This window comes from Aotus nancymaae, unplaced genomic scaffold, assembly GCF_030222135.1.
Source record: "Aotus nancymaae isolate 86718 unplaced genomic scaffold, 86718_ANA_hifiasm-v0.15.2.pri h1tg000010l, whole genome shotgun sequence".
NCBI lineage: Eukaryota > Metazoa > Chordata > Mammalia > Primates > Aotidae > Aotus > Aotus nancymaae.
In genome coordinates this window covers 33,606,123-33,631,809 of record NW_026988421.1, presented here as the reverse complement: position 1 = coordinate 33,631,809, position 25,687 = coordinate 33,606,123, and the positions used below count along the sequence as shown (strand labels likewise).

The window sequence follows — 25,687 nt, the reverse complement described above, 5'->3', positions numbered from 1 at the left end:
GTTTTCATTTTATTTGAGTAATTACCAGGAAGTGCAGTTGGTGCATCATATGATAAGAGTATGTTTAATTTTGTAAGAAACTAACAGTCTTTCAAAGTGGTTGTACAGTTTTCCCATTTCCACCAGCAATGAATGAGAGTTCTGTTGCCCCATGTCTTCCCCAGCATTTGGTGTTGTCTGTGTTCTGGATTTTGGCCATCTGACAGTGGTATGGTTGCATCTCATTGTTGTTGCAATTTGCAATTCCCTGCTGTATGGCTGTATCTCGTCGTTTCAGTTTGCACTTCCCTGCTGACATGTGATGTTGAACTTTCATGTGCTTACTTGCCTTCTGTATGTCTTTGATGAGGTGTTTGTAGAGGTCTTTTGCTCATTTTTAATCAGGTTGTCTGTCTTCTTATTGTTGAATTTTTAGGAATCTTGTGTATATTTTGGATAACAGTCCTTTATCAGATGTGTCTTGCAGATATTTTTTTCCCAGTCTGTGGTTTACCTTGTTTACCTTCTCATTCTCTTGATTGGTAGTTTCTTTTTAATTAATGAATTATTTTAATTGACAAAAATTGTATATATTTATGGTGTCCAACATGTTTTGATATATGTATACATTGTGTAATAGCTGAATCAAGAGTGGAAGTTTCTTAAGAAATATGGATTTTTTTTAAACAGTGATATATATAGCTCACAGATACAATAATATATGGTTATATATACCATATAACATTTCAAATGTTTAAATATACTGTTAAATATATAATAATTCACCTCATTTGTAATAGTTTTGCATAAATTTTACAAGTTCAGGGACTTCTGAAGATTCAGGAGGTCAAAACTATTTTCATAATAATAATACTAAACTGTTACTGGCCTTTCACTCTTCATTCTCTCACTAGTGAAGTTTTCCAGAGGTTATGGTAAGTAATTCTGTCTTCACTCTGACAGCTAATGGAATGTGAGTCCATTTTCTGTTTTAATTTTAAATATAGAAAATATCAAAGGATATAATTTACATAAACAAAAGCTCTTTAGTGATTTCAGTAATTTTTAAGAGTATAAAGCAATCCTGGGAGCAACATACTTGAAAACTGTTAAATTAGTATATTTGGATTCCAAACCTTATGCTGGGCATAAGCAGGGGATTCACTTTGTCGAGCGAGACTGTCGTCCTTTCTCTGTACCTCAGAAGAGAACTTTCTTTGCCAGTGTTTGGATGTTTCCCCCAGTCAATCCTTTCTGCACCTGAAGGTGCAGTGTCTCTAGGACAGCATTTCTCAAACTTCTGTAAACGTAAGAATCACCTGGAAAGTTTGTTAAAACTAAGATTCCTGAGCACATTTACAGATATTCTGATTGATTAGGTCTGGATTAAGATACAAGAATTTGCATTTCTGTGGAACAAGCCGTCAGATGCTGATATGGCAGGTCAGTGGACCACACTTTGGAGTAAGGTCTAGGGTCCTAGCCTTTATGCGAGAGTCTCAGTTTCATTTTTTAAGGCCCTTCTGCCCCTGCATGCATATTAAAACCCAAGTTCCTGTGTTACCATATTAATCATCATCCACTTAGTGTGTCAGTGCACTCTCAGCTGTCCTCCAGATTCTCCTTCATTTCTGGCACGTGAGGCATTTCCTACCTACCTTCTCCTTCATTTCTGGCACGTGAGGCATTTCCTACCTACCTTTTCAGCTTAGCTTGATGTGTGTGTTTGGTGGGGAGGGGAGTGGGTATATATGTGCACTTAATACACATTTTATCAATTATATGTAGTAATAGGACTTTTTTTTTTTTTGAGACATAGTTTCTCTCTTGTTGCCCAGGCTGGAGTGCGATGGTGTGATCTCGGCTCACTGCAACCTCTGCCTCCCAGGTTCAAGCAGTTCTCCTCCCCAGCCTCCTGAGAAGCTGGGATTACAGGCATGTGCCACCATGCCCGGCTAATTTTGTATTTCTAGTAGAGATGGAGTTTCTCTATGTTGGTCCAGTTGGTCTCGGAACTCACGACCTCAGGTGATCTGCCTGCCTCCCAAAATGCTCGGATTATAGGCGTGAGCCACTGCACCAGCTCAGTAACAGGACTTTTTAAGTCGTCTTCACATACTTCTCTGAATAGTTTGGTCCCACCAATAAACCTATAACTCTTCAACTGGAAGTTCCTGTAAATCTATTTATAGGCCTTTTGGGAAAATGTCCTTAAATAAATACTACGTTATTTTGGTTTTGGTACATACTTAATTTAAGGAAATGCAATGCTTTACAGTTATTTGGAACATTACTTCTTATTTGAAAAAAGATATGCTACAGTAAAGCTTTCAGAATTGGACCCAATGTGTTTTGAGCTTAGAATATAACAAATCTTTTTTTTTAAATGGCATTCTTAATAGTTTGTTGACTTGTCATTTGTTTCTCTTTTAGCGTTAGAATGTTAAATAGGTTTGTTTGTTTGTTTGTTTGTTTTTGGAGACATCTGTTTCTCAGGCTGGAGTGCAGTGGCATGATCACGGCTCACTGTACCCTTGATTTCCTAGGCCTGTGCCACTGCTCCTTGCTAATTAAACTTTTTTTTTTTTTTTTTAAGAGATAAGGTTTCCCTATGTTGTCCAAGCTGATCTCAGACATCTGGGCTCAAGTGAACCCTGCCTCTGCCTCCCAAAGTGCTGAGATTACAGGTTTGAGCCACTGCAGCTGGCTAAATGTTTTTATAAAAAGGATTTTAGTTGAGAATTGGGTTGTTCAGGATGAACTGAAAAGAAAAATAAAAAGAGAGAATTTGGGTTGGTCAGGTTTTTACTTAAAGGTCTAATATAGGATACTTCAGATTTGATTTTATATTTTTTGTTAAAAAGGATGCCCTGTTTTAGTATTTTTTTATATGTTTCTCTTAATGATTTTAAAGACTTTGTTTTTTGAGACAGTCTCTTACAACGTCACCCAGGCTGGAGTGCAGTGGCACAATCTCAGCTCACTGCAACCTCTCCTTCCCAGGTTCAAGTGATTCTCGTGTCCCAGCCTCCTGAGTAGCTGGGACTACAGGCATGTGCCAGCACACCCTGCTAATTTTTTTATTTCTAGTAGTGACAGGATTTCTTCATGTTAGCCAGACTGGTCTTGAGCTCCTGACTTCAAGTGATCTGCCCTGCTTAGCCTCTCAAAGTGCTGGGATTGCAGACATGAGCCACTGTGCCCAGCTCAAGACTTTGTCATATATTGTTCTAGTCCTTTATATTTGCTTTGTTGAACTGCACTTAGAACTTTAGTGATCAGTTCATCACCATATAATAGGTATACAGGTTGAGGGTCTCTTATCCCAAATGCTTGAGACCAGAATTGTTTTGGATTTTGGAACATTTGAGTTATGCTTAACAGTTGAGATCCCTAATCTGAAATCCTCCAATGAGCATTTCCTTTGAGGATCATGACAGTGCTAAAAAAGTTTCAGATTTTGGATTTCAGATTTTCAGATTAAGGATTCTTAACCCATACTATTTAGTTTATAATATTCTTCCCAACAATGTCCAACAGCTTTAGTATTCTCTTTTAGCTGTAATGACATTCTTTGTAATAATTGTAGATTCAGAGAAGAATATACAATGACACCTAAGACTTACTGATTGCTTAGGGTCAATCATTGTATAAATCTAATTTGGGTTGTTTTTTCCTTAAATATATTACCTTATACTTACTCAACCTTAAGATATTTTACTGGATTGTCTTACCTTTAATGCCATCTGTAAACTCCCTACATCTCTTCCTGAGCACTTATAATAATTAGACTAGATACCGAGATACCCTGCTGCTTACATTTCTCCAGCCAAATGTACCCGTTTATTCCTATGTTTAAACCAGTACTCTCATCATTTAACTTTATTTTCTTTTACTCAGCAAACTGGGGACTAAAGATCTGCTACAGTATTCTGAAAATGTAACTATTAGTTGCAACTTTAATAAATGGAGCAAGAAAACTGTGACAAAAATGACTTGATCCTTCTGGGTCTCAGAGTTTGGTCCCTGGGTCCCTGGTGGTTCCTGAGACTCTTTTAGGGATCAGAAAGGTCAAAATTATTTTCATGATGATGTTAAGGTGTCATTTCCCCTTTGCACTGTGTTGACAGTTGTACTTGTATTGGAAGAATGATGAGTAAAATTGCTCTGGTGCACAAATTAACACAGTGGTGTACCATATTGTTATAGTAGTCATTGTAGTATTTCGTTGCCTTGTACTCAGAGTATGTGCCAGTTTTACCTAAAAATGCCCACAATGAAGCAATAAATATATACTACATTTACTAAATCATGAGCCTTGGGTCTCTTCTTAATATTCTATGAAGTGCAATGGGAAATATGCATAAAAAGCCCTTTGTGATTGAGTTGAGTTGCAAGGTAAAGTATCTACTTTTTTTTTTTTTTTTTTTTTTTTTTTACTTGAGACGGAATCTTACTCTGTCACCCAGGCTGTAGTGCAATGGTGCGATCTCAACTCACTGCACCCTCTGCCTCCTGGGTTCAAACAATTCTCCTGCCTCAGCCTCCCGAGTAGTTGTGATTACAGGCATGCACCCCCATACCCAGCTAACTTTTATATTTTAGTAGGGATGGGGTTTCACCATGCTGGCCAGACTGATCTCCTTAACTCCTGACCCCAGGTGATCCACCCGCCTCCACCTCTCAAAGTGCAGGGATTACAGCCATTAGCCACTGTGCCCGGCCTACTTTTTTAATAGAATACCATTTTACTTGGAAGAATATCTGACAAACTATAATTATTCAGACTTCAGTATTTGGCACACATTGTCTTAAAAATGAATGAAGTGGGCCAGGCATGGCAGCTCATGCCTGTAATCATAGCACTTTGGGAGACTGAGGCGGGTAGATCACAAGATCAGGAGTTTAAGACCAATCTGGCCAACATGGTGAAACTCCATCCCTACTAAAAATACAAAAATTAGCTGGGCACAGTGGTGGGCACCTGTAATCCCAGCTATTCGGGAGGCAGAGGCAGGAGAACCTCTTTAACGCAGGAGATGAAGGTTGTAGTGAGCTGAGATCACACCATTGCACTCCAGCCTGGGTGAAAGCAAGAATATTGGAAAACTTAATCCACCACTGTGAGCATGAGAACTTCCCTTAAATGACCTTTTTGATAGGAACAGTAGTGATATTAGCACATGTAATTTTTTTTTTTTTTTTTTTAAAGATGGGGTTTCACCATGATGGCCAGACTGGTTTTGAACTCCTGACCTCAGGTGATCCACCCACCTCGGCCTCCCAGAGTGCTAGGATTACAGGCGTGAGCCACCATGCCCGGCCCAACAAAAGTAATATTTTATGTGATGAATAGGTCAGCATTTGGAAAATGTGCAGTCCTCAGTAAATTAATGCTTTCCAAATGACCAATAAATGATGTTACAGATAAGCATTGGTCAAGTGCAAAATAGACTGATGGATTTTTTTTGTAGCAAAAATTTTATTTTTTAAATTAAGATATAGTAAAACTGACAATTTTTATGTACAGTTGTGTGAATTTTGCTACATGTATAAATTTGTATACCCAACACCACAATTAAGATACAGAATAGTTTCATGACTTCAAAAAAGTTCCCTGTGCTGTCTTGTCAACATTTTGAAAAATATCTTTTGCCAAGGCTGTTGTCATAATAGTCTCCTAATGTTTTATCTAATAATCCGTACAGCCACCTGGTAATCTTAAACAATATAAATTTGATTATTTTATCTCTACCACTGCCTAAATATGAAACTTCAGTGGATTTCTATTAAAATTGAAAATCCAGTCTCCTCACTGTGGACTATATAATCGTGCCTCTAAATCTCTTACCTCATCTTGTACTACCCATCTTAATCACTTTGCTGACCATGCCTGCTTTCTTGCTTATTCTCAATACACCATATTTCATACCTTAACTACCTCAGTGCTGTTCACTCTGTCTAGAACATTCATGTGTCTCCATATGGCTTGCTCCCTTACTTCATTGAGTTCTCAGAAATGTTACCTCCTTTGCCTGTAATCCCAATGCTTTGGGAGGCCAAGGCAGAAGGATCACTTGAGGCCAGGAGTTTGAGACCAGCCTGGGCAACATAGCAAGAGTCTGTCTCTAAAGAAAAATTTAAAAATTAGCTAGGTGTTGTGGTGCATACCTGTAGTCCAAACTGCTCAGGAGGCTGAGGCAGGAGGATCGCTTGACCCCAGGAGTTTGAGGTTACGGCGAGCTATGATTGTGCCATTACAACCCAGCCTGGGAAACAGAAAGAGACTCTGTGTCTAAAAACTAAAAAGAAAAAAAAATGTTGCCTCCTAGATAATATTTTTTCTCAGCTCTCTAAATGCTCTCTTCACTGCTTTGTACAATAGCACTTATATGCATGTTACTGACATTTCTGGTGTTTAGAGGGGTGTAGAATGAGGAGGGATCTCATCATTACGTATAGTCATACCTTATGTCATTGACTTTTTTTTATTGTTCAGCAGTGTATTAGACTGAAATACTTACATACAACTGACTGCTTGTGAGGAATGGGGGGAAATATGAGTGATTTTAATTTTTTTTTACCTCCAGTAAATTAATTGCAAAGCAATTTTATTAGTTTTATTTATTATTATTATTACTACTTTTTTTTTTTAGGCAGATTCTCGCTCTGTCGCCTAGGCTGGAGTGCAGTGGCATGATCTCAGCTCACTGCAGCCTCTGCCTCCTAGGCTCAAGCAATTGTTCCCCTCAGCCTCCCGAGTAGCTGGAATTGCAGGCGCACACCACGAAACCTAGCTAATTTTTGTATTTTTAATAGAAGTGGGGTTTTGCCTTGTTGGTCAGACTGGTCTTGAACTCCTGACCTCAAGTGCTTCACCCTCCTCGGCCTCTCAAAGTAATCCCCTGGGATTGCAGGCGTGAGCCACAACACCCTGCCCAAAGTAATTTTTGGGCCAGCATGGTAGGTCTAGGTTGGGGCTAACTGGAAAGAAGAGAATAAATGGACAAAGGAATAGGGAAAGGATGGGAAGGGATAGAAAAGGAACCCCCACCTTTCCAACTCCCTAAGAACCTTCAAAGTTGAGTTTTTATCTCTGTTCTTTCAACTATAGAAATTTCCATTTTACCTAAAGTGAGGGAAATCATTCAGCTATAATTTTGTTTTTACTTTGTTAACTCCATTACTCCCAAGGAATATGAGGCCTTCCTTTAAACTTTCATCAAAGGAGAGGGAGAGAAGCAAAAACAAAGGAATGCTTACCTCTCACACTGTAATTTGTACCTTGGTATCTTTGAGAAAAAAATGTGATGTAAAAAAGTTACCGTGGATTCAGTAATGCTTTTTAAATAAATACGTATTTATTGCTTGTAGCAAGATGTGTTAAAAAGAGTGAAGTTAGTGACTGTATAGGCAAGCACATTTTTATTTAATTTACAAACAGTGCTCATATGGATTTACTGACCTTGTAATGACTGAGATCTTCTAAGGGGTTTTGGCCTATGGATTGTGAACTGATGTAATTGACTCATTCCTAATCAACCTCAGATTTGCATTTAAATGGTTTCTTTCTAAGCATAATTAACCTAGACAGTTTGATATACTAGAAAAAATGAAACAAAACTGCCCTTGGATTTCCAAAGACTTAAATTTATCTGACCTAGCTATTCACTACCTTTGTGATTCTGACCTAGCTACTCCCTACCTTTGTGATTTTGATAACTTATTTAATACTTTGAATCTCATTTATGGCATTATGTATGTAATACTATATTCTGATGATGTTCTAACTATTCAGTAGATCTTTCTTTTCCCTCCTTAATATATTAATACCACTGTTTTTCAGGACTTTAACTTACTTATTTTATTTCTATCTTTGCTATAATTACAGCTTTCCACAAAAAAAGTTTACTGCCCTCTGTTCATGGGCCAGCAAAGAGAGCCCTTAATTATGTTCTGGTTTTAGTCCATAGATACAGAGAATTTACTTGAGCTGGAGCAGAAAGCCATCTTTTTTTGGTCAGATATCTATTACCCTTCTGTTTTGTTTACTTTATTTCTGTTTCTTCAAGTCGTCAGCATGCCTGACACATAAAACAGTCCTCATAAAATCTCCAACCTCTCAGGTAATTATAATGATGTAGGAATTAGAATATCCAACAAATATTTATTAAGCACTTACCTGAGAATGGTAGTTTAAAGAATAGGCTGATGTTAAAAGGTGAATAAACATTTCTTAGCTCAAAATCTAATGGATTAAATACCATAAAAGGGTGTAGTTTATAAAATAGTACAACTTGAGTACTGATGAGGATGTTATTAGCTTTGCCTGTTTGCCTGGGGTCTGTAGGGTGAGATAGGGGATACCTCAGAATTAGATTGAGGGTTGCAGGAAGAACATTATAGGCAGAGGACATATTGTGCTCAAATGGCATGGAAGCATTGACAGTGCACATTGTGATTGATCAGTGTGGCCAGAGCATAGTGTATTATACAGAATATGGTAGCAGGGGAGACTGAAAAGGTAATTTGGGATCAGACACTATAATGATCATGCATGGCATTCAGAAATTGGAAGTCTTCGATATTGTCAGTGGAAAGCCATAAAATGTTTTTAATGATGTTTAGCAGCAGCATGAAGGGTGGATTCTGGTGGTAGAGATGGTGGTGTAGGCAAATATAAAGATAAATTACAAATTAATAGATGTTATTAATAGGTAGTGTTGGCTGGACGAAGTGGCTCACGCCTGTAATCCCAGCACTTTGGGAGGCTGAGGCGAGCAAATCAGAGGGTCAGAAGTTCAAGACATGCCTGGCCAACATGGCGAAACCCCCATCTCTACTAAAAATACAAAAATTAGCCAGGCATGGTGGTGCATACCTCTAATCCTAGCTACTAGGGAGGCTGAGGCAAGAGAATTGCTTAAACCCACCCGAGAGGTGGATGTTGCAGTGAGCTGAGATCAGACCACTGCACTTCAGCCTGGGAGACAGAACAAGACTCTGTCTCTGGGGAAAAAAAAAGTTAGTGCGATGAAGTGAAAAGAGCCTGGACTTTAGAGTCACAGGCATGGTTTTAAATCTAGGTGCTGACCTTTGCAGTTGGGAACAAATTAACTGCTTTGATTTTTAGATTTTTTTTTTCTCATGTACCAGGTAGTAATAGAACTTGTTTTACAGTGTTCTTCTGAAGATTTTGTTATGGGCATGAAGCACCTGCTGTAGTGCTTGCCTGATACCAAATAAGGGTTCACTTAATGATAACTGCCATTATTATCAACATGAATGACATTTATTATAATTTTTAAGGTAAGAAATAGTGAAAACCTGAATTTAGGGGTGGAAAAGAGAGAATAGATGGGGAGGAATCTTTTTTTCTTGCTCCGTTGCCCAGGCTGGAGTGCAGTGGCACGATCTCAGCTCACTGCAACCTCCACATCCTGGGTTCAAGTGATTCTTCTGCCTCAGTCTCCGAGTAGCTAGGACTACAGGCATGCACCAGCTAATTTTTGTATTTTAGTAGAGATGGGGTTTCACCATGTTGGCTGGCTAATTTTTGTATTTTAGTAGAGATGGGGTTTTGCCATGTTGGCCAGGATGGTCTCGATCTCCTGACCTTGTGATAAGCCCACCTCATCTTCCCAAAGTGCTGGGATTACAGGCATGAGTCACCACGCCCAGCTGGGAGGAATCTTTTTGAAGTGAAATGAATAGGACTCAGTGACCAGAAATACTTAGTGATTTATGGAAAGAATGAAATTGTGACTGAGGTGTCTAACCTGAGTACCTTGTGTTACTCAGGAAAGTGTTCGTGATGACATTTTCCTGGTAAGCAATACAGAATACAGGAGGAATCCATGATTTCTCAAATATGGATTGAAGGAAAGGAGTAAAATGATGTTGATTTAGGCATTTTTAGGTATTTAGGAGATTTTGGTGATAATACTACAGTAGGCAGTCTTAGGGCAAGAAATAAAAGATTGGAGTGTATGTGTGATAGTGGGAAAGCATGTTAATTTTGACTCCTTGACTAGAATTATGAATATATTAACAGCAGGGCATACTTTTAAACATTATCCCTGTATCCCCACACTGCTAGCTCTATTTAAACACTTGATTTTTATTAAATGTGAGATTTTAAAAATAATATTCTTTATGATGGCTTTGTGAATAGAAAAGATAATTCATACTTTGATTTCTAATTTTTAAATGTTCACTTTATTTAAATTTATACATTTAAAACTAGTTCTCTCTAAATACAGATCTTATTCTGTAACAAATTTTAACAAACTTTTAATAAATGTCTTAATTTCTTAAAACATTTAAATCTGTAAGTATAAATTAAAATTTTATATTTTCTCTGTAAATATTGATTTAATAAAGCCTTCCTAGATATTTAAATAAGTCTTGTAAATCTAATAATTTAAAATTATAAATGTAGACATTATTAAGTTTTATGAGTATTCTTATACAGGATGCAAACTTAGTAAAATTTCACCATAAAATTACAAGTCTAAATCAGCTATTCAATGATATATCTTAAATTAGAATTACAAGGCTGGGTCTAATAGGCCAGATCTTCTTAAAACATTACAAATATTTACCAATAGGCATAGAGTACTTATTTTGTACACAGATTTTTTGAGATATAATTTACATCTTACAATTCACCCATTTTAAGTGTACAGTTTGCCTATTTTTATTATATTCAGAGAATTATGCAACATCACCACAGTCTACTTTTAGAATATTTCTCTTAACACAAAAGGAAATATGTTGCCCATTTGCAGTTATTTTCATTTTCACTCACCCCAGGAAACCACTAACGTACTTTATTCTATCCGTAGATTTGCCTTTTCAGTACATTTTATATAAATGGACTTACATAGTATGTGGTCTTTTGTTTCTGTCCTTTTTTCACCTAGCACCTTATGTTGGAGGCTTATTCATCCATATAATTTTATTCCATTGTATGGGTATACCACATTTGGTTTATCACAGATTGCTTCTTAATATAAAATAATTAAAATTTTAATTCTTTTAAATCATCCTATACTTGATTAAGAAAAAAAAAAAGAAACCTGAAAATAACTAAATGAATCCTTTATAAGTTAGAAAAAAATGCAATAGAATAAACCCAAATAAATTGAAAAAAAATTAGAGTACAATTTAATGAAATCAGAGATACAATAGAGAAGATCAAAAAAGTCAAAAGTAAGTTTTTAAAAGAAAACTAAAAAAGAAACCTGATAAGATCGTTTAAGGAATAAAAGACAAAAATAGTATGAAAATGAAGACTGACTACATATTAGAGATTACTAGGAATTTACAGCACCTGCCATTAGTTTTTATACAAACAGTGTTTTCCCTTTTCAGGAGATCTTTATTTCAGATCATATTTTACTTAATGGAACTACTTTGAGTAACACTTACCCCCAGAGTGAATGGCTCTTCTGCTTTCAAAATCGGAGAATATCTATAAATGTCTTTTTTCAATATTCATAAGCAACACATTGTCTACATTTTTTCCTTTAGAATTTTGTAAACACAGCTTCGTAGGCTTTTTTTTTTTTTCTTTTTTAAGAGGTGGAGTCTGCTCAGGTTGAACTCTTGAAATCAAGCAATCCTTCCACTTAGCTTCCCAAGTAACTGGGACTACAGGTATGTGTCACCACATACCATACATACCCAGCTCTCCATAGATGTTTAGCATTTACATTTACCAGTGAAATGACTGGTGGTATAAATCTCTTTCCTCTTAAGTAAAATTAAGTGAAATATTTCCCATATTTGGAGCTTGTAAATTTTTATTGTTGAAATTCCAATATTTTACCAGGAGAGTCTACATGTGTAGCTTCCCCTCCAACCCCTAGTGCTGCCCCAGTATTTCATGGAGCCCATTAGACAAGAAGACTCAAGCCAGTAATAAATGTTAGGAAGTTTTTGTTTCTTTTTCCTTCCTTAAAAATTTTTTTTATTTAATTTTTTTTTTTTTTTGAGATGGAGTTTTGCTCTTGTTACCCAGGCTGGAGTGCAATGGTGCGATCTCAGCTCACCGCAGCCTCCACCTCCTAGGTTCAAGCAATTCTCCTACCTCAGCCTTCTGAGTAGCTGGGATTATAGGAATGCGCCATCATGCCTAGCTAATTCTTTGTATTTTTAGTAGAGACGGAGTTTCTCCATGTTAGTCAGACTGGTCTCGAACTCCTGACCTCAGGTGATCACCCAGCTTGGCCTCCTAAAGTGCTGGGATTACAAGTGTGAGCCACCATGCCCAGCCTAATGTAAATTTTTAAAATGTTCATTTTTTGGCTTTTCTTGTTCTAAAAATCTTATTTAAAATCCTGTTTTACAGATATTGCATGTCTGACCACCTAATCTCTAATATTTTTCTCATGATATATGTGTCTTTGACACTTTACACTGTTAGGGCTGTCCATCCATTCATCCGTCTGTCTTTGATGGTCTCGGATCTTGGCTTACTGCAGGTTCCACCTCCTGGGCTCCAGTGATCTTCCTGTGTCAGCCTGCCAGGTAGCTGGGACTACAGGTGTGTGCCACCATGCTGGGCTAATTTTTTGTAGAGACAGGATTTTACCATGTTGTTCAGACTGATATTAGGGCATTTCTTAAGTTGATTTTCTAAATCATTGCTTTGTTGTGTATTTCTCTACTTAATTCTCTTTGGTTATTTTAGTAGTTTTTCTCCTCCCCTCAAGCATTATTCTCTGCTCTTTTATTCAGCGCTCTTTGCTCTTAAAAAAAAAATGCTATTCCTCCCTGACTTCAATAAAAATAACTGCTTACAATTTTTCTTCAAGTCCTACTGTTTTTTTTTCTTATTAATTCTGTTTCAGTTTGGGCCATTAGTTGTGATTCAGTTTTTATTTCTCTTTGGTGTATCTGGCCAGGTTTTGTCATCAGTTCTTGTGCTGGGTAATTCTGAGTGATAAGTGAGCCAACAAATAGGGTTCATATGCATTATCTGGGAGCAGGTGCTCAGGAGGAGAGGAAGAATTCTTAATGAATGTAGCTCTCTAATAATGAGATGAATTACCAGGGGTAGTAAGGAGAAGAGAAGCCTGAATGATCGTTGTTCATTACCTATAGAAGTTCATCTGGTCTTTGAATGACACACTGAGATAGTTCGAATGTCAATTAAAAAGAATTGATTACTTTAATCACCTTGGATAGAATATAAAAGATTGTATAATATAGTGCTCTAAAATTATTACCACAATTACTGTTGCATCAACCCAATACTTTGTGACTGACTTGTTATGAAGTTCATTGTGGTGGTGGCAGCAAGTCACACATCCTGAGTTTTAAGCAAACAACTCCAGATAGTATCATTCCCTTTTTGTTTATTAGGACATTATTACTGCCAGTGAGCACCTTTGAACTGATATTTTTTAAAATGTAATACAGTCATGTGTTGCTTAACAATGGGGGTGCATTATGAGAAATACATTGTTATGCAGTTTCATCACTTTTCAACATAAACTGTACTTACACAAACCTACATGGTATAGCCTACTGCATACCTAGGCTATTTGGTATAGTCTGTTGCTTCTAGGCTGCAAACCTGTATAGCATATTACGGTACTGAATACTGTAGGAAATACTTGCCATCATTGTCACACAATTTCATTGTCATACAGTGGTATTTGTGTTCTTAACATAGAAAAGGTACAGTAAAAATTGTCACACCTAGTTAGGGCACTTACCATGAATGGAGAGTGCAGGACTGGAAGTTGCTCTGGGTGAGTCAGTGAATAAGTGGTAAGTGAACATGAAGGCCTAGAACATTGCTGAACACTACTGTAGACTTATAAATACTGTACACTTAGGCTACACTAAATTTATCTAAGAATAAAGTAATTGCAGTCCAGCATTACAATGACTATAATCACCAAGCAGTAGGGATTTTTCAACTCCAATATAATCTTAGGGAACTACCGTGGTATATGCAGTCTATCCTTGACTAAAACATTGTTATATGGCACATGACTGTACTTTATTGAAGATTGAGCACCAAGCTCAGTACAAACCTGAGTATAAGATCCAGGGGACCTTGATGTAAAAATTACTAATTTTCTGATATTTTCCTACATTTCCTTTAGCACGTCTCTCAAACTACTAGTCTCTATACTGGTTATCTCAGAGGAGAGGTCCCAAGACCTATAAACCACTTTTTCATTCTGGTTAATTTTTTTCTAAAAGAACAGGCTGTATTGCTGACCTTAGTTAGCTTTGTATTTGATATATTCTTATTCTGTTACTTTTTATAACTTGTTTCCCCAGTTTTGGTTGGAAATGGATTGTGATTTAGATTGAAGGGGGACATTTGTGGGAGAGTTTAGTCTTCTATCTTCTGTTTTCGAGAGCTGTGTGATTAAATCAGAAGCCAAAAGTAGGCATGTAAAGCCTTCCTGTAAGAGAAACATTGTTCGTGTAAGAGAAACATTGCTTCCTAGCCTTCCTGGAGCCTTAATTCTCCTTGAGGAGACAAGACATAAATGAACAGAAAGAAAAATGAGAACATAGGGTTCAGATAGCCTGTGACAAATTTTATTTTTGCAAATAATAGAAAGCAAAGAAGACGTTAAGCAACTGACTTTTATTTAAAATCGAACAACGATCTGGGAATTCTGAGGATGAGAGAACTGGAAACTAAAGATCCATGAGGGCAGGTAACATGTCCCTAGCAGATGATAGACTCAGTATATGTCGAATAAATGAATATTTGTTGAACAATTTGAAGAGTATCTAGAAGGAGAGAAATACTATATTTGAGCAGAGGTGAGATGCAAAGGCTTGAGAAAATATTAGGAAGTAGAAATGATCACTGAACGCAACAGAAGACCATCCTGATCAGAGCTGTGGGAATGAGCAGGAAAGCTCTGGTAAGTAAGCCAGCTAACAGTAGATAGGGTCAAATTATAAGCAGTTTTGATTGCTGAATTGGAATTTGGAGTTTGTTCTTTAAGCAGCGTAAACTTTGAAGAGATATTGGCATCATTGAAGCAGTGTTTTAGGAATAGTCTGAAGACATGGTGCAGATTGCAGTGAAGAAGAAACTAGAGATCAACCTTGAGACCAGTTGTGATGTTGAATAGGAATTCTTTCAAAAGTAGTCAACTTCATAAGATAATTTTTCTTCATGTGTGATATGAAAAGGTAGTTTTAAAGCCCTAGTGATTGAACATAATGGCATGACTGTCTTTTTCAGTATTTAGTTTTCCGTGGCATTTTGTTATTGATTTTTCTGGCTTTTAGGTGATATCATGGTATAAATTTTGAATGTATTTGTTCTTCCCTTATTTGTCTTTTGTTAATGTCAAGCATAGCACATGAGACATTCCCTGTTGCTATGCAACTGCTAAATTCAATATTTAGTATTAATAAAACTGAGTGGCATTAACATCCAGTGAACAGAGAGTAGCAAAATAGGACTTCATGGTATCAAATCAATAATATTTGTTAAGGTTTAATGTATTGTTGCAGGTATGAGCAAAAGAGGAGTGACTTGTTTACAGTTGCTATTTTGAACAAAATTAGTTGTGATTAAATCTTTGTGTTTATGACCAGTTTTTTTGTTTGCTTTTGTTCTTTCTTTGTGATTGCTTTTTGATTTATGACTCATTTTTTGTTAATATTATTGATGTTCTGCTCAGTTTTTTTTTTTTTTCTTGTATCAGATTCTGTTCTTTAAAATTTTTATCTCCCAGAGCTTTTATTTGCATTTTTCTTTCCTGGCATTATTTCTCGCTATATTTACTCTTTTCCTTTTCAAGAATTTACGGTCAGCCTGTAGATTTGGAATTTGTTACAATTTTATGTAAACCTAGGCGAAAGAATACTAGATTTGCTCTTCAGGATGAGACCTACTTAATGATTTCCTTTAGCTATTTGAAGTCTGTATTTGATACTTTCAAGATGTTGAAATACTTTATTTGTGAAATCAGAATTTCTCTTGGTGGGGGCAGGTAGGAGGGCTTAAGAATTGTAGATAGGCTGTGGGAATTACTTATTTTTTTAAGTCAGAGTGTTCTGAAAATATCTGGTCTGCAGGGCCAAGATAGACAGTATCTAGCAGTTTCTTCTCTTTTCTTACCACTGCCTCCCCACCCCCACGGCCCTACCCTAACCCTTTTTCCTACCTAGTGTGGGGAAGAGAAGGAACCATAACAATTTAGTGGAAAATGTTTTAATTTTTGTAGGTATATAATAAACCTAGATACTTCCCATTTGTTTGAGTGGTTAGTTTGATTTTGCTAATGTCCTTGGAATAATTTTGATGAGAAGTAAAGAGAGTTGAAAAATAATTGCTCCCTAACAATAAATGAAAAATCTGGAATCTAGGAAATATCATGTAGTATAGAAAAACCAGCTCTCTCATTACAGTGTAGATAAACTAGAGATTACTAAAAATTGTGGCTTAATACTAAGGCAAAGAAATCCCTTACATTACCATCTTCTTATAGCCGGATAAAATACCATATTCAGAGGCCATCATTTCTACCTCATTCTAAATCTTTTTTTGTGATTGTATTTGTGGTAAAGAATTGATAGATGCAAGGTGGCCTTATGTATCCAGCAGGCTGTAGTATTTTAAATAAAGTGGTACCTTATCTTTTAAGCATGGGAGTTCTTTTTAACAATTAAAAAATCACAAGCCTCTAGGTGACAGATAATGTTGCAAAATACACAGTGCTCTAAGCTGCTAGGAATTCAGTAACACTTTTTATATTTACTTTGTTGTAGTAACATGCTCATGCATTTCAAAAGTAGTATGTATACTGCAAGAACAAGACATGGCCACACTGAGGGTGCATACGATTCATAGACCCCTTGTAATAACCGTTTGAGTTCTCAGTGAGGTCCATGGCACACATTTTGGGAATCACTGCTTTAATCCATTATTCCTGGTATGTTGTTTAAAGATACAGTCTGATTCCTGCTCTTAGTTTCTTACTCTCTTGACCCATAAAAAATTGCAAGATGACAAAGATATTTGTCATGGAGTAGATCACCAGTAGTTGAGGTAATAAGCCAGAAAAAAAAAAGTTTTTGATTTTTTTCATTTTCTGCTTTCACTCCAGTAGAAGGACATAATAGTTTAAATGTTTGTGTACAAGTATATTGGATTTTTTTTTTTTTTTTTTTGGTAAGTATAATCAGTAGGGTTTACATTTATAAAGGAACCGGCACATAGTTACTGTGGCAGTGTTAAATAGTTACAAAAGTCTTTAAAAAGATATATATATATATATATATATATATATATATATATATATATATATGTTGTAGCTTGTATGTGTGTGATGTAGTTTTTCTCAGTGAAGATTTCATAAACTTAAAAAATCTGTTGTCTCAATTGGTATTTGAAAAAACACTATTTAGATAATTCTAGTAAGTTGTGGAAATTTTGAAGCAGTTTGATTCATTCATTGAGAAAAGTACCTTTTAAAATGGAGCCTGAGAGTTTGTACAAAGAGGTGTTTGGGATTTTGTAAAATGGTAGGAGAACTTGTGAATTTCCATTCCTTCATTGGTTTTGTTCTTGAATGTGCTCAGAATTTGTGTTGAACATTAATCATTGACAGAAATGCAAATGCTACTTGTAGATTTGCCGTTGACACTCTTTTTTTCTAAGCATCCCTTCAATAGTAATCCAGGATCCTTGAGAACTGGAAGAAAACACCATCATTTTTTTATGCAAAGATTTTTCAATACTAGAGTGAATATTATTGTGGTAATGGATTTTGTTTTTATCCTTTCAGGGTTTGAAAGTATTCTTGAAGGGCTGTTTGGACCTGCATTATTAAAAGATCTCAGTTTATTTAAAGGTATTCAAAAAATTTTTGGTATTTCAAATTCTTCCTGGTGACATACATGATACCTTGGTGATTTAAGCCTCAGTCTCCTATTTATTCACAGTTTCATGTGGGTTAAAGCTGTATTCATGTAAGTGTCTTTCTGTGTTCAGTTGATATTGTTAATGTATTTATTAATGATGTATTAACTAGTGAGCAGTTAAGAACTTAAGAATTTTAAGAGTTAAGAATTTTAAGACAAATATGGCCCAACTACTTAGGTTTTTGTTAAACAGTATTTTGAAATTAATTCTAATTTATTTTCTGAAAAATTCTCTTTTATAACTATTAATTTGTTGCTATTTTTTTGCAGACTGTGAACCTGAAAGCCTTTCTGATTGGACTTTTGATGAAAACTGTTTATTCTGTTGCTTGAGAAGAGATAAAGTAAAGGTAACCAAGAAGCTTGAGGAACTTTTATTTAGTGTAGTACTTTAAAGTTTTCATTTCTTAAAACATTGTATTACTTTGTTGGAGGATTGTAGGTAAAAGAAGGTTTGGTTTTATACTTAATTATGAAAGAGTTTGACGGTAACTCTGGGTTTTGCCATTTAAATTCTTTCCATCCTGTTGATTAACCTATTAAGAAATCTGTGTCATACCATGCATTTTAAAATTGTTGTTGTTGTTTTGTTTTTTTTTTTGCTTTTTTGTTTTTTTCTTTTTTGAGACGGAGTCACGCTGGGATGCCCAGACTGGAGTGAAATGGCACCATCTCAGCTTACTGCAGCCTCTGCCTCCTGGGTTCAAGCGATTCTCCTGCCTCGGCCTCCCGAGCTGCTGGGATTACAGGCATCCACCACCACACCCGGCTAGTTTTTGTATTTTTAGTAGAGATGGGGTTTCACCATATCGGCCAGGCTGGTCTTGAACTCCTGACCTCAAGTGATCCGCCTGCCTCATCCTCCTAAAGTGCTGGAATTATAGGCATGAGCCACTGTGCCTGCCCCATGCATTGTTTTATTTATATAGTTCACTAGGCAGAGCAGTTAACTGGGTCTCAAACTGTTGTGTTTATTTTAAAAATAAAATGTGTGGTAATTCAAGGAATCAGTTATTTGTAGTACAAAAAGAATGGTAACAAAAAATAAAAACAAAAAATAATAATAAAGGGGGGCGGAGGAGTGAAAAAAAAAAAGAATGGTAACGTAGATCTAGATCAAGCAGTTATTAATTCACGTAGATTTATGATGTACTATGGTTTATACTTTAAGACATTTCTTCATAATATCTGGGCATGAATGCTATTATTTTCATTGTATAAATTGGCTGAACCTTTGTGTATCTGTTGTTTTATTGCTTTGTTTTAAACATAAACAATTTTGCTTTAGAAAACATTTCACTTGTTGGAAACATTTATTAATAATGGTTTACTGTCTTTTATTTTTTTTTCATGGTACTTCTATTCCCTGTTTTAAAGCCTTGGAAACACTTTCTTCTGCCCTATACACTCTTAACTTAAATCATTGACCAGATTTTATCAGTTTTTCCCTGATAATGAATTTTATTCTTTTTCATTTCCACAGTTATTATTACTATAGCTCTCTCTTAGTTTTCTTCAGTCTCTTAAATATTCCTACAAGGTTAAACTCCTTCCAACCCTCACCCCTCAAATGGTTGTAGAAATGTTACCTTATACTTAGTCTTTGATGACTTTCTCATTGTCTTGTGGATTCATTAGCCTAACAGTGCCACAGTACCCTCCACATTTTAATCCACTTTTCTTTCTGTACAATTTTCTTTCAGCTAAACTGGTCTGATCATTTAAACAAGATGCTTTTTACTAGTTTTTGGACTATACCATAGCATACCCTTTCTCTACAGCTAGAAATTCCCTTGCTTTTACTCTTAAGCCCCACCCTTCCTCTGCTCCTATTGCTGTTTCAACCTTTCACACTGTTGTAAATATTATCTGTGTCAATTACTTGTCAGTTAATATTCTGCCTTATTTTGTTTATCTTTTTCTGTGTTTGAATCTTTTGTTCCTGACTACATTGTCAACTGCTAAAGACTAGATAGACCATGCTATATGCTTCCTTGTACCCCTGCATATAACCATTGTATCACTATTTATCGTTGTTGGCAAGTTGCTTTAAAATTTGAAAGCCAACATGTAGCCAACTTAAAAGCTTCTTAATGTTCTTCTTTCATGACTTCTTTTTGTTGTTTTCTACATGAAAAAGTTGTTGCTCTATTTGGAATGGTCTATTTTTGTTGAATTGAGGAAGATGTTTTCAAACTTAATGTGGCTCCAAAACGAGAGACTAGAAAGTAAAGCAACATGGTTTTGAGTTAAACTTCCAGTGAAGTTGAAGTTCATAATTTTAAACTCTGTGTGTGTGTGTGCACGTGTGCGTGCACATGTCTTGTGGCTATTTATTGAGCAAGCCATTTAATAGGAACTTTTGAAAAATAAAAAGAAAAAAAGTTACTAATTTTTTTTTTTCAGTTTACGATAAGGAGGAGAGTCATGCTTGGTAGTTGTATACAGTACATTCTTGTGATATGATTGAGAGTTTTCCTTTGCTAAATGAAGGTAAAGTATTATATGAATTTTTTTAAGAGATAGGGTCTCACTGTGTTGTCCAGGCTGAACTTGAACTACTCTAGGGCTTAAGTGATCCTGCTTCTTCAGCCCTCCAAGTAGCTGGGACTACAGATGCACATCTCCACACTGGCTTGTGTGAATATTTTTAGAAGAAAATACAGATAGAGAAAGTCATGAAATGATGAAGCATTTAAAACAACTGTTTTACTGTTTGTAGTTCTACAGTTTTTAGTTGGTTTTCTAAATAGGAATACTATTTCCATTTGGCAACTCAGCTGGTTCTGGGAAAGCTGTTTTTCTCCATTGGATACTATACCTCCTTTTTTTGGCATTTATTATTTTCAGAGAAGTCATACATTTGTAATAGAAAATAGGAAAAGCGAAAGTCTGTATCATGTAAATTGTCAGATATATAGTATTTCTTTAGTTGTGTTAGACTTAAAGTGTTTATATTGGAACTCTTTGTAGTCATTTGGAGCATCTTGTCTGAGCAGGACTAGAATCTAGAAACTAAATATTTTTATTTTTTTTTTGGAAATTATATCCACTGGATTGAGACTTGCATTTTAAGGCTGGTTTCAGATTCTAAAGAAGGAACTATCTGGAGAGTGTGGTAATAGCCAGTAGGTGGCAGCATAGAGCATGGTATTGGAATCTTGAGTTTGAGGTTGGCATGGTGAAATAATCTAGGTAGTATTTGGAAAAGCAGTTAGAAATACTGATCTGATATTTGGGAAACAGCAGTTATGCATATCTTTTAGCTAGTTGGATTTTCAGTAAATAATCTGTAGAATGGATAAAGCAAATAACATTGTTTATATTTACTTTTAAAAATATATAGGTGAAAAATATGAAGTAGCCTCTTCGGGAAATAGAACAGGGATTCTCCTAGAGATTAGTAAAAATTTTTGAACTACACTTCAGGCTCCTGCAGAAGTTAGAGAATATAATTTGAAAGGAAAGGCAACTAATACGTTCTGAGCATCTGCTATGTGCCAGTTATTTTTACATGTTCCTTTTTTTTTTTTTTTTGACAGGGTCTTGCTCTTTCACCCAGGCTGGAGTGCAGTGGTGTGATCTTGGCTCACTGCAGCCTCCACCTCTTGGGTTTAAGCAGTTCTCATGCCCCAGGCTCCCAAGCAGCTGGGACTACAGGCGTGCACCACCACGCCCAGCCACATGCTCCCATTTAATCTTCAAAACAATCTTAGTTTTATAAAGAAAGAAATGGAAAGGATCAGAGACATTAAGTTATGGGCGAAATCACATAGCTGGGATTTGATCCATGTTTTTAGAATATATGCATTTTGATAACAGTAGGAGCAGGAGCATGGAAAGTAGAGAGCAAGAATTAAGTAGGCCTTGGAATTCAGTTGGAAAAAGGGAAAGAATCCTCAGTTGGAAATTTCTCCAACTCAGAAGTTGGAAAGAGGGAAAGCATATTTGAAATGACCAGTCCTAGCTGTGTTAGGAATCTGTTAGTGACTGACTGCCTCAGTTACCTACTTACTTCTTTCCTTCTTCCCTTTTTCTGTTTTATGGACATAAAGTAAGCACTCTAAAATATTTATTAAAAGAGTGACTAAGAAGTCAGGAGGCTTAATAAACTTGGAAAATTATAATAATTAATAGCTGTTTTGAGTATTTACATGTGCCAACCATATATACACAGTTCTCTGTGTACTGCTTATTCATGAGACTTTCCTTTAACCTTTTTTTAAGCTTCAAATTTTAAAATTAATTTTAGCCTTATGAAACTGTGGCAAAAATTGTAAAAGGGATTCCCATATATCCTTTAGCCAGATTTTCCAAATGTTAGCATGTTATAACCATAGTACAATTATAAATTCAGGAAATTCAATGATATAATAGTATAATCTGCAAACCTTTGCAAATTTGCCGTTTATTTCAATAGTGTCCTTTATCTCATCCAAGATCCAGTCCAGGATTACAGTCTGACTGATGTATCATTTTTAGTGCACTATATCAGAAAGCACATGGCGATGTATACTTTCATCACTTGGTTAAGGTGCTGTCTGCCTCTTTTCTCTAAGATTTCTTTCTTTCTTTCTTTCTTCTTTTTTTTTTCCTTTTTGTAGTTAATGGATTCCTTGTAGGGGGAGGTACTTTGAGATTTTGTAAATATCCTCTTTTTAAAAATTATGCTAGTTTTTGATCATACACTAATTTTAGCATCCACTGATGAATATTGCCTGAAAAAAAATATTACTGTGTTGTTAACCAAATGATTTTCTGTTTCCATTATTCTACCTTTATGAGTTGGAATTCTAGTGTAAGGAAGAACTTCTGTTTCTCCCCATTTATGTTTTTGTTTTAATGTATCAGTATGAACTCGAATTCTTATTCTGTGGATTATAATTCATTACAGTCATTGTTTACTTTGCAGTTCACATTATCCAAGGCCATTTAGAGCCCTTTGAAATTGGCTCTTGCGCCCTTTTTGACATCTTTCTTGCCTGTTTTTTTTTTTTTTTTTTTTTTCAGGCACTTTGTTTTACTTTTTGGCATGAAAAGATGTTCAGTCTTAACATGTACTTTCCCTGTCCTAGCCCTGGCTTTCTCCAAAGAACTCTAGTTACTTTTAGTCAGAGAATTAAGAATTCAAGGTGTGAGCACTAGGTGTACTCTTAGTACTAGAGTGTCATTGCTTTGAAACATGTATGTTTACTAAAGTACATGTATATCTGTTATTTTATATATCACTGAAAAACCATCTAATGAGATTTTTTTTATTACAGATGTGTTGATAGTATGAACAGCTAATCTTTTTTTTTTTTTAGGATCTTGCAATGTGAAAACAAAGTTTTGCAATTAACGTTTTTTAAAGAAAATTGAACACTCTAGCCGGGCGCTGTGGCTCACGCCTGTAATCCCAGCACTTTGGGAGGCTGAGGTGGGTGGATCATGAGGTCAAGAGATTGAGACCATCCTGGTCAACATGGTGAAACCCCGTCTCTACTAAAAATACAAAAAATTAGCTGGGCACGGTGGCGCGTGCCTGTAATCCCAGCTACTCAGGAGGCTGAGGCAGGAGAATTGCCTGAACCCAGGAGGCGGAGGTTGCGGTGAGCCGAGATCGCGCCATTGCACTCCAGCCTGGGTAACAAGAGCGAAACTCCGTCTCAAAAAAAAAAAAAATTGAACACTCTAAATCTGCAGAGTATGACTTTGTATATAGATGAATATTAGGTTCTAGTTTTTTTTAATTTTATTTTTGATTTTTGATTTTTTTAGAAAAAAAGGAAGAAAGAAAGAGAAAGAAAAAAAAAGAATGAAGGAGAGGAAGAAAAAGGAAGAGAAAGAGGGAGAGAGAACAGGAGTTATTGCTTTATTGCCCAGGCTAGAATGCTGTCTAAAAATGGGAATTGAAAACCTCTTTAATGCCAATAATTGTACTTAATAGTGGAAACAGGAAGGAATAAGGGAAGAAAATAACGAACAAGCAGCCAACCAATATTTCATTTAAACCTATGAAATGCTATACAATTATTGAGGAGTGATTTACTTCCAATTATGTAGTCACTTTTGGAATAGGTGTGATATGGTACTGATAAGAATGTATGTTTTGTGTATTTGAAGTGGAGAGTTCTATAAATGTTTATTAAGTTTGCTTGTTCCGGGTCTGAGTTCAAGTCCTGGATATCCTTGTTAATTTTCTGTCTCGTTGATAGTCTAATACTGACAATGTGATGTTACAGTCTCCCACTATTATTGTGTGTGAGTCTGAGTCTCTCTTTTTTTTTTTTTTGAGACGGAGTTTCACTCTTGTTATCCAGGCTGGAGTGCAATGGCGCGATCTCGGCTCACTGCAACCTCCGCCTCCTGGGTTCAAGCAATTCTCCTGCCTCAGCCTCCCAAGTAGCTGGGACTACAGGCGTGCACCACCACGCCCAGCTAATTTTTTTGTATTTTTAGTAGAGACGGGGTTTCACCATGTTGACCAGTATGGTCTCGATCTCTTGACCTCATGATCCACCCGCCTCAGCCTCCCAAAGTGCTGGGATTATAGGTGTGAGCCACCACACCTGGCCAAGTCTGAGTCTCTTTATAAGTCATTAAGAACTCCTGTATTGGGTGTGTGTATATTTAGGATTGTTAGCTCTTCTTGTTGCATTGATCCTTTTACCGTTATGTAATGTCCTTCTTTGCCTCTTTTGATCTTTGTTGCTTTAAAGTCTATTTTATCAGAGGCGAGAATTGCAACTCCTGCTTTTTATTTATTTATTTATTTTTGCTCTCTGTTTGGTAGGTAAATCTTCCTCTGTCCCTTTGTTTTGAGTCTTTGTGTATCGTTGCATGTGAGATGGGTCTGGATGCAGCATACCGATGGGTTTTGGCTTTTTATCCAGTTAATAATATATATGAGTTTAATACTACCATTTGATGCTAGCTGGCTGTTTTGCCCATTAGTTCATGTAAGTTCTTCATTATGTTAATGCTCTTTACTTTTTGATATATTTTTGGAAAGGCTGATACTGGTTGTTCCTTTATATGTGTAGTGCTTCTTTCAGAAGCTCTTGTAAAGCAGGCCTGGTGGTGGTGAAATCTCTAAGTACTTGCTTGTTCGCAAAAGATTTTATTTTTCTTTCACTTGTGAAGCTTAGTTTGGCTGGATATGAAATTCTGGGTTGAAAGTTCTTTTCTTTAAGGATGTTGAATATTGGCCCCCATTCTCTTCTGGCTTATAGGGTTTCTGCTGAGAGATCTGCTGTAAGTCTGATAGGCTTCCCTTTGTGGGTAACCTGACCTTTCTCTCTGGCTGCTCTTAGTATTTTCTCCTTCATTTCAACCCTAATGAATCTGATGATTATGTGCCTTGGGGTTGGTCTTCTTGAGGAATATCTTTGTGGTGTTCTCTGTATTACCTGGAGTTGAATATTGTCCTGCCTTACTAGGTTGGGAAAGTTTTCCTGAATGATATCCTGAAGAGTATTTTCCAACTTGGATTCATTCTCTTCGTCACATTCAGGTACACCTATCAAACGTAGATTAGGTCTTTTCGCATAGTCCCATATTTCTTGGAGACTTTGCTCATTTCTTTTTATTTATTTTTCTCTAATCTTGACTTCTCGTTTTATTTCATTAAGTTGATCTTTGAACTCTGATATCCTTTCTTCTGCTTGATCAATTCGACTGTTAAAACTTGTGCATACTTTGCGAAGTTGTGTTTTTCAGCTCCATTAATTCACTTATATTCCTCTCTAAATTGTCTATTCTCATTAGCATTTCGTCAAACCTTTTTTCAAAGTTCTTAGTTTCT

At 36.1% G+C, this 25,687-nt stretch overlaps 1 protein-coding gene across 9 annotated transcripts in view; it reads left to right on the top strand.

The window, feature by feature from the left end:
* The window catches only part of LCOR (ligand dependent nuclear receptor corepressor), a 142,333-nt gene that overhangs the window by 44,137 nt on the left and 72,509 nt on the right, over positions 1–25,687 (top strand). For 8 of the 9 annotated variants that reach the window (XM_012439399.2, XM_021672920.2, XM_012439400.3 and 5 more), the window contains 2 exons: positions 17,766–17,831; positions 18,172–18,251. In XM_012439399.2, the coding sequence (XP_012294822.2) occupies positions 17,766–17,831; positions 18,172–18,251 (146 nt within the window). Of the gene's footprint in view, positions 1–17,765; positions 17,832–18,171; positions 18,252–25,687 lie in introns of those variants that run through there. The other variant, XM_064374024.1, reaches the window with a different exon arrangement.